At 37.1% G+C, this 9,120-nt stretch overlaps 1 protein-coding gene across 2 annotated transcripts; it reads right to left on the bottom strand.

Annotated features, from left to right (window-relative positions):
* Positions 1 to 959: 959 nt before the first annotated feature.
* On the bottom strand, positions 960 to 8,629 carry LOC147066791 (uncharacterized). 2 transcript variants are annotated; one of them, XM_085954218.1, is made up of 5 exons: positions 8,534 to 8,629; positions 6,888 to 8,153; positions 4,365 to 4,833; positions 2,956 to 3,566; positions 960 to 2,455 (listed from the first exon to the last, which is right to left on the bottom strand). In XM_085954218.1, exons 2-5 carry the CDS (start codon positions 8,057 to 8,059, stop codon positions 2,152 to 2,154), a joined length of 2,556 nt encoding a protein of 851 aa, XP_085810344.1. In that variant the 5' UTR covers positions 8,060 to 8,153; positions 8,534 to 8,629; the 3' UTR covers positions 960 to 2,151. The 2 variants fall into 2 exon arrangements, with proteins under 2 accessions (XP_085810344.1, XP_085810343.1); XM_085954217.1 differs by having other exon boundaries at positions 2,956 to 3,569.
* Positions 8,630 to 9,120: the final 491 nt, after the last annotated feature.

The following is a 9,120-nucleotide window of genomic DNA, read 5'->3' on the forward strand; positions in this document are numbered from 1 at the left end:
TGGCAAACATTTGGCAGCCATGGGCCACACAGTACGAATGACACCCTCTTCAAAATGGTTACCATCATGTGACAACATACATTCGTCTTACTTGGGCCATTGTGAAGGGCAACACAACCAGCAACTTCTTACTTATTGAAATACAATTTCCAATATTGTTCAATGATATTTCAAGTAAGAAAATATGACGGAATACTGTTTAGTGCACCCACCAAACTGAATTATCTTTTTTCGTTTACTTTGAATACATTTTTAACACAACAGTACATTGGTTATAAATCAATTAAGAGCGTATTTCAGTGAAACGGCAAATAATTTTCAACAGTAGGTGCAACGAAATTTCTCACTCGTCGCCTGGACTCGCCAATCGGAGACCGATAGTCGAAGTGTGCGCACGTCGATTTGTTTTGTCATGGCGTCGGATGAAAATATTCTTAAATAGTGTAAAGATGACTAAAAAACTTTACGTATGTACTTAAAAAAAGAAAACATGTCAATGAATATACTATTATTAGTAATATAACAATAATCATAACATTAAATGGACGCATGTTGGATTTTTATGACAAATTATATTTCATTCGGCAGGCGTCATTTGCACAATCCGCGCATCGCCTATCCACGATATTTTTAGACCATGCCTCAACTGAAGTATAGCCTTAAACCAAGTTTCAACGTGATTGAATTGGTAGCTGAATCGTGTGTAATACTAAAAAAAATACATTACGATCACGTCACATGAACTTACGGTAAGATCGTGATACGGACAAAAGTGTGAATGTTGTTTTAATTTAAAATGTTGGTGGACAGATGCTCCCATCCCGTAGCACATTTTGAACCAAAAACGAATATTGTTAGTTAGAAAAATCTGCCAAAATGGCCATAACAACAATGAGGTCACCTAATGCATAATGTGCTACATCACCAACCGCACAAATTAGTGAATTTTTTTTTATTTTCTGCAGGACTACACATTTTCTTTTTAGTGATTTGGTCTATGAATTTTCTCATAGATTTATTATCTATAACTGGTGTTTATGTATATTATCTACGGTCTATGGTCGGGTTCTATGATCATGGTTATGATTTGACGTACGCACACTTTGAAACTGTTAAAATTAATTGATGTCGAAAATGTCAGTACAATATTAATATTATGTTATGGCCCAAGGCCTCTCATAGTCAGGCTATAAATCAAAATCGAAATCATCAGTTACAATAAAATTGTAATGTTTCTTATATTTCAAACGCAATGTGGTAAACTGTCGAGCTAAATGAAAATTATCAATTGAAGATTTTGTTTAATTAGAATAATAATTGCAATTGAATTATAAGCATTAACATAGGTACTACATTAGCATGAAGTTTGATATTTTTGACAGAAAATCAGTCATAGCCGGAACGGCACTAAACGAGAGAAAGAACTAAAGGACTGATGTAAATGAAGTCGAGATTAGAAACCATAACAATATTCAAATTCGCTCTAGCTAGACGAAATCGCATCTGTGCATTTCAAAGTTAAATTATTCCACTACAGCACTATTATTGGAATTTGTACTTATGTGAGCTGCCTCAATATAGAGGTCCTTTGTCATGGTCATAAATTTATCACTGCAAAAGTACAGACATACATTCTACTAGGTGCTAATAACATTTGCCAATCTGAGCGTTTTTCTTGCCACATTTAGCATTCATTATCTTCATCTAGCTTGCAAAAATCGCGACGACATGTGGTGTCAAATTCAGCATTTTTCAACATCAAAACTACGTTTTTACAATAAAAAAATTTTGAACCTCACAGGGCATGTGGGCCCTTAAATGGTGCCAAAATTATGTTCCAAATTCGGAGCCTGGTGAGAAGTAGTCTTGGTAGGAAAATTTTAGATTTCACCGGCAGAGCACAAAAAAGCATGTCATCTATATATTAAAGGTTTTTTCCACAGATTCGACAACACTGGGTGCTAAACTTTGCCTAAATAGTAAATGTGCCTGATCGAATAAGCCCAGAGAAGTGTTGATAAAAATGAAAATCAATTCTATTTCAAATGGAAGACGTTTCCATCCTGTAAATTTTATAATATCATTGCACCCACTCTCCTTTTCTGTCATTCACATTGAAACAATCCATTATATCTACAAAACAGTCTTAGCCTATGTAATATCAGTCGGTGGGCGGGGTCTATCCCGCACAGTGGCCCCTCCGCCCCTCTTGAAGCACTCGTTGGCCAGCAAGTGCTTGAGGGTGTGTGTTTTGCTATGTGTTTGCAGGGCGTCTTTTCTGTTAAAACTCTTTCCGCAGAAATTGCAGAGGAAGGGTCTTTCCCCGGTGTGTGTGCGCTGGTGCGTTACCATCTGGCTCTTCTGCGTGAAACGTTTGTCACACGAGTCGCACTGGAATGGTCGCTCACCAGAATGTATGAGCACATGCCGGTCCAGAGATATTTTCTTTGTGAATCTAAAATGAAGAACAATGGCAGATCAGGACAGCATACATCTAGGTAATATATCATTACAGGTAGGTATTTCAACGGCTGATAATTTTTTATATAAGTTTTTGATAAGCAGCCACCAGAGGAGTGTTGCAGTGAGACACAAATTTTGGTAGTCAGATGGTATGGTCCAGAATGCCCAATGAGATGAGCAGACGGCATCCCAGATTGGAGAGGGAAAGACCAGAATAAGGTGACTCGAGGAGGCCGGAGCCCACCCAGCCACAAGTAAAGTGATGTAAAAAAAAATATAATTCTGCATTACAATAGACTATCACTATCCCATTTCGTATTTTATAACTGCCCTTAAAAAATTCATTTTACTTTAAAATTCTGATGCGAATAATAATTTTCTATTTTAAAATAAACATTATCATTAAGTCAGGAAATATTACAAAGAAATTCACAGAAATGAGCTGTGTATATCCGGTGTCGCTTAAATAGACCTTTGTCTGGCTCAAAATACCTTTTTTTGCAAACTTCACAGCCGTAGGGTTTATCACCCACATGGATCCTATAATGCGTGGCCAAGGAATGACGCTCGGTGAAACGCTTGCTGCAGATGTCACATTCATATGGTTTCTCTCCTGTATGAGTTTTGGCATGTGATAAATATTTGCTGGGTGCTGCAAACGCTCGCGGGCACTGATCGCACGAAATCAATCGCTCGCCCGTGTGCAGGCGCTGATGCATAGACAGACCGCTCTTCTTCGCGTAACATTTACCGCAGACATCGCATGAGAAAGACGATGTGTGACTTTTTTGCTTTTTATCAACATTTTCTTCAACGATCGCTTCCAGTTTGACCTGGGTACCGTCTAAATCATCGAGGGGTATTTCTCCATCTAACAGTCCGTTATCATTGTCGTCGTCATCGCTTGACGAAGAATCGCTAGAAGAACTTGTGTCCGAGGACGATGCAGCGCTTGAAGAATCTTTAGAAGATGATGAGGGTGTTGGCGATCGGTTTCCTGACGGTATATAGTCTTCACAATCTCGAGCGTCTGAATCAATCTCCACGCTGAACGCGCTCCTGTCGATCGATCCAAAGATATCACTCTCCGATTTCAATGGCAGCTGCTGAAAAATAAATTCAAAATATTAATGTGATCGTGTGTATATTTTTATCATGATATCTGATGTTACGAATGTAATAATTTTTTAACAAAATGCATTCACAAAAATTCATACAGATACTAACTAGGTTTTATAGGAAAATTGAATAGGTTTTGAACACAAAACGTTTTTGGAATGTTACATTTAATTAGTCTGGTGTCAAGGTAAATTGTTTGTACAAATCGGAGATAATAGATACAATGACTTTCCACCAACAATAATTATTGACAGTTTGCGAGAGCAGAATTAGGTTCTAAGTGTTAGCATGATAATAAATGTGGTAATTAACTCGTCAGCAGTGAAAGTATTAGATCTAATGGCCACGCGCCTGGTGCGTCTTTCGTGGTGAAAGACTTAAAGTGAAAGATTTAAAAATTTAAGTCTGTGACAAACTACAATAAGCCTACATTAACAACAGACAATACGCGAGTGGAGAACTACAAGTTTCTAAGTGTTTGTCTTTGATGAAACAAAAGTAACAATGTGGCAGCTTAGAAAACTACTTCATTGTTGGGTTTATTTTCTTAAGGACGAATACTTAGAACCTTGTAGTATTAGGCTCGCGAATATTATTACATTTTGTAATCGGACTTCATCAATCATTGGTATTAAAGTTATAGCGCAGTGACTGCCCTTCGTCAACCTTCGGCAATGACTAACTAAACTTATTTCAAATATTGTATTATTAATAGTCCTCACACTCCGGAGGAATCAAACAAAATATTGATTTAATAGTGCAGTATCGATATATTTTCTTACATCGGCCTTTGTTTCATCAGTTGGTAAAGCCTGCTTAGGACTTTCTCCATCTCCAACAGATTCATCAGTTTTTAGAGGCAGCTTAGCAATAAGCGGCCGCCCATCAAGGCCACATATGATGGGCAGAGCCTCACCGGGCTTGCTCTCAGTGCCGTTGATGAGTGACCCCAGGGTGTGTATCTTGCGGTGTGCCACTAGGGCATCTTTCCTCTGAAAACACTTGCCGCAGAAATCGCAGAGGTAGGGGCGCTCGCCTGTGTGCGTTTTGTGATGAGCCAAGACTTGGCTTTTTTGCGTGAAGCGTTTTTCGCAGACACCACACTGAAAGGGGCGCTCCCCCGAATGGATGAGGGCGTGCCGGTCGAGGGAAACCTTCCGGCTGAATTGCTTCGGACACACGTCGCACGCAAACGGTTTTCCTTCTATGTGCAAACGGTAATGAGTTAACAGAGTGTGTCGTTCTGTGTACCTGAAAGCAAATTATTAAAGGTATGTTGTATTTATTAAAGTATTAAATGGTGAAAATGTTTTTGAAATGAATTTTTGTTACATGTGGTCAATGACATATTAAATGGACAACTCACTTCATACCTGGCGCGCACGAGAAATTGTGCATGAAAGTCATTCACAGATGTATAGGTAGATGTCACGTGACCATATGACGTATCCGTTTCCATTATGCGATACAAGCTTCGAGAATTTATAGTAATATAACCTTTATTGTAATGGCGTATTAGTGTCATGACTCATTGCGTTAGAAACAGATTCTCGGTTACTTACGACTTCTCGGAGATTAGACGCAAGTGAGCCCAGCGCATCACAGGCGACTGTCCAATGGTTTCTGTCATTCAATTGCATTCATTAAAATGGCATTTTATAAATAATAAATAATACTAACACATGAAAAGTGATATCCCATCTTTCTTGGAGTGTTTAGTAGATTTTTTTTACAATTTTTAACTAGGCACATTGGCATTTTGTAACACAATAATAACGGTGGAGTCGAAACCTGACAGTCAGAAATTTTGTATGGGCAGACCCAGCGGTATCGCCAGACCGCTTGCAAGCAGAATGTTCATTTGACCGTAGGATACCGATATTAAAATATGAATTTCGCCATCCGGCAGACCCGACACAAAGTGAGTGTCATTTTATTTTCTAGATGCTTCGTCCATATTAATGTAATTGCATGTGGTAGAGTGAATCATGATGATGAACAAAAAAAACTGACATGAAAAATTAATGATTCTCGAGCATCGATGAAAAGTTCCAACACAAAACTCCCGAACACTGTTAGTAATTTCTGACGAGACACGTGGCGCACCAATTATATATTTGAATTTGAAAAGTGAACAACAGCTACAATTTAAATGCAGGTGGCATCAGCGACCATGAATAATAAACACTTTGGCCTGTCATATTTGCTGCACATGGGAATAAATATGGACCTCAATTGGACAGCAATACCACTATAATGATAATGTGTCTGATAGTCTCCCTCGTGCTCTGCTCAATCTATGGAACCTTACTTATAATGGGGTACTCTTAGAACCCTTAACAATAATATTACATGTATAAGTGAGAAAGCATTCGGCACGCTTATATCTCCGCAATATGTGTTGGAGTAAGATAGAATTTCTATGGCTGAATTAAATATTTTTTTTAGACATCACCAGTACATATTGGTTTGAATAACTCCATTCATTCAAAAACTGCGAGCACATATTGCTAAAATTTATTGTTTTTGTGTTAAATATAAAATAAGTGGTAATTATTACTAAGTAGTTAATTTAGTTTGTGTTGTGTTCAAATTTGAACTGAGAAGCAACATGATGGTATGTTTCATAGTTCAATAAATAATAATAAAATTGAGGTTCTACTGTGCGTTATACGCGACGATAACACTTGACACAAACACTTCATTTTGCCGAACAATACCCACTCTCTTCATATTATTACTCTGAGGTAAGAGTATAACTTAATAGATGGTGCAAAATTGAGAGGAACCGGAAACAGAGGCAGGCAAAAAATTTGCTAGCTAAGAGGAGCTATCAATGATTACCGTATACTTGGGATACCGGACTGCTATAGTAACACAGATATCGGCAGAAAATAAAACTAACTGTCTCAGTTGATAATAAAAACACACATCATCGAACACTTGGTACAACTAGACGTCGTCCATCCGCAAATGATCTAAAACTAATTAACTTTGTCTCAGTATATTATAAAATTGTAATTCGAAATATATATACATATTATCATGGTGTAGTCTCTAACAAGTGAAACAAAACAATATTAAAAATATAAGTCCAGTGTTTTAATGTGTGTGCTTATCCAAAATCAAAAATTAGTAAGTAAGTAGTTGTGCGTGAAAACTTAAAAAAATAGATTTTATTATAACGGAAAACGGCCATTATAGGTAGGTTAAGGTGGGGAGAATCAGAAGTCAAGACCTACACCAGGCTGCTCTCCTCGGAATAGTTTGAGAGATTTATATTGGTAAGTAAAATTGACACACACCTTCTATCACAAATATCACATTGAAATGGTTTTTCGCCAGTGTGTGTCTTGAGATGCGACATCAGCTTGCTCTGAACGGTGAACACCTTACTGCACGCTCCACACTTGAGCAACTTGTCCCCCGTGTGCATCTTAACGTGCGACACCAGCGTTGACTTCCGATTGAACTTTTTTCCGCAGAACTCGCATGTGAATAGGTCTTCCCCAGTGTGAATTTTGGTGTGCGCGATGTACCCTGACTTCTGGATAAACCGCTTTTCGCAGTATTGACAGGAATATGGGAACTCTCCCGTGTGTATCCGGACATGCTTGACAAGCGTGCTGCGGTCAGCAAACCGCTTGTCGCAGTACTCACACGGGTAAGGTCGCTCCCCGGTATGGACCTTGGAGTGGGAGGCTAGCTTGCTCTGCACGGAGAATTTCTTATCGCAGAACTGACACGGAAATAGACCTTCGCCTGTATGCGTTCTGATGTGTAGCTTTAGTGCATTTTTCTGGCTGTATTTCTTATCGCAGTAATCGCATGGCCAAACTCCTGGGTGCCCATTCATTCTGGCGTTGATTCGTTCGAAGATTTTGTCTTTCTTCTTTTTGCGGTGCTTTTTTGTGGACTTTTTCTTGGTGATCATATCTATATTATCATTATGCAATACATCAACAGCGGTTTGTATGCTAATTCCAGAAGTGTTATCGATATTTATTTTCATATGTCCTCGTTTCAAAGGTTTATTGCCATCATCACATGACACTTTATCATCAAACTGCTTTTTAGGACGTCCTCTTTTTTTGGTACCTTTCTTCTTTATAACCTTACCGTAGGTAGGGTCATCACTTCCGCTGAGGTCGTCGCACAATTTTAATTCAAATTCAACATCGTCGGGGAAAGTCTCGACTTCCTTCTTAATGCTTAGTTTGAAGGAGTGGTTTTTCTTTAACGCAGCAATGCTCAGAGTTTCATCGTCATCTGTCGAATAACCATCTTCCAGCATAATACCACGAAGCAGTTCCTTCACGTTCATGCTCTTCTGGTTGTCCTGTTCTGCCTCTTTTTTTATTTTCCCAGCGAACATTTCGGCTTCTGTTGATTTCGCTTCACAATTCGAATCAAAGATCGACGGGACATCAGCGAATGCAAAAGCCATGGTGCAATGATAACTCCCATAGGATTTCATTCAAGACATTTTTTCCATAATATAATACGTTCAATATTATGTTATGAGTGAACCATATTTTTTTTATATAAAAATGACGAAAAGATTTCCATTACTGAAAACAGAAAAAACTATAAGTAGGTACCTAGTAATTAATAACAAGTCTATAGAATGCATAAACATTGAATGGTTCGAGTAAACAGTTGGCACATAAGTAATTAATAACATAACACTTATTAGCGTATAATATTCTTAAGTATTTTTTAATGCAAATTTAATAATATTATTAATAAAAGAGTTAATTAAATGAAGGTAAAAGTGATTTGTTTACATTTTAATAAGACAGTGTACATTCGGTACAATAGAAATCATTCGATTTGCTGGTATAGTCTAAATGTTTGTGTTAATTGTGAAATTCTGTGTGAAATCTTTAAAAACACATCCTGCATCTCACAAAGATATTTAGTATTATATTATTCGTAATTTCTAACTTACCATTCGAAAGAGGGCTGGTTTTTAGGAATTGTAATCAACATTAAACGAAGTAAACTGTCACATAAAACCAGAAAGCGGATGACAGCAGCTGGATGCAAATTATATTTTAGTCTATGGTAAAAGTATATTAGTCTATGGATTGGATTCAAATAAAATATTCTTTAGCCAAAGCAAGGAGTCCAATTTATTTATTATTATATCTGTCAGGTTCAATTCACACTTTGAGTCTATTCATAACAGAAACTCATATTTGTTATAAAACTTTTATTTAAAAAAAAAATTTAATTTTCAATTTTTTATAAAATTATCAAACACTGCCTTCTAGAGAAGCATAGTTAATAGAGAAGGAAGTGGTTCAAATCATAATAATTCTATTTTATTTAAAATATTCAAACTAAACTGTTAACTTTTTAAAGCTAACTAATAATTATTTATATCCAATAAACATTAATTTATATTATTGAGCATTCTAATTTGTATATTGATCTTATTGATTTAAAATATAACCACTTTACTCACCGTCTTATGTAGGTACTAAATAATAATATAAAGCTCGGTTCAGATATGGCAGATTCCGCGCGGATGCA

This window comes from Rhyacophila brunnea, unplaced genomic scaffold (assembly GCF_057557595.1).
Source record: "Rhyacophila brunnea isolate RB1 unplaced genomic scaffold, BYU_Rbru_1.0 scaffold_4, whole genome shotgun sequence".
Lineage (NCBI taxonomy): Eukaryota > Metazoa > Arthropoda > Insecta > Trichoptera > Rhyacophilidae > Rhyacophila > Rhyacophila brunnea.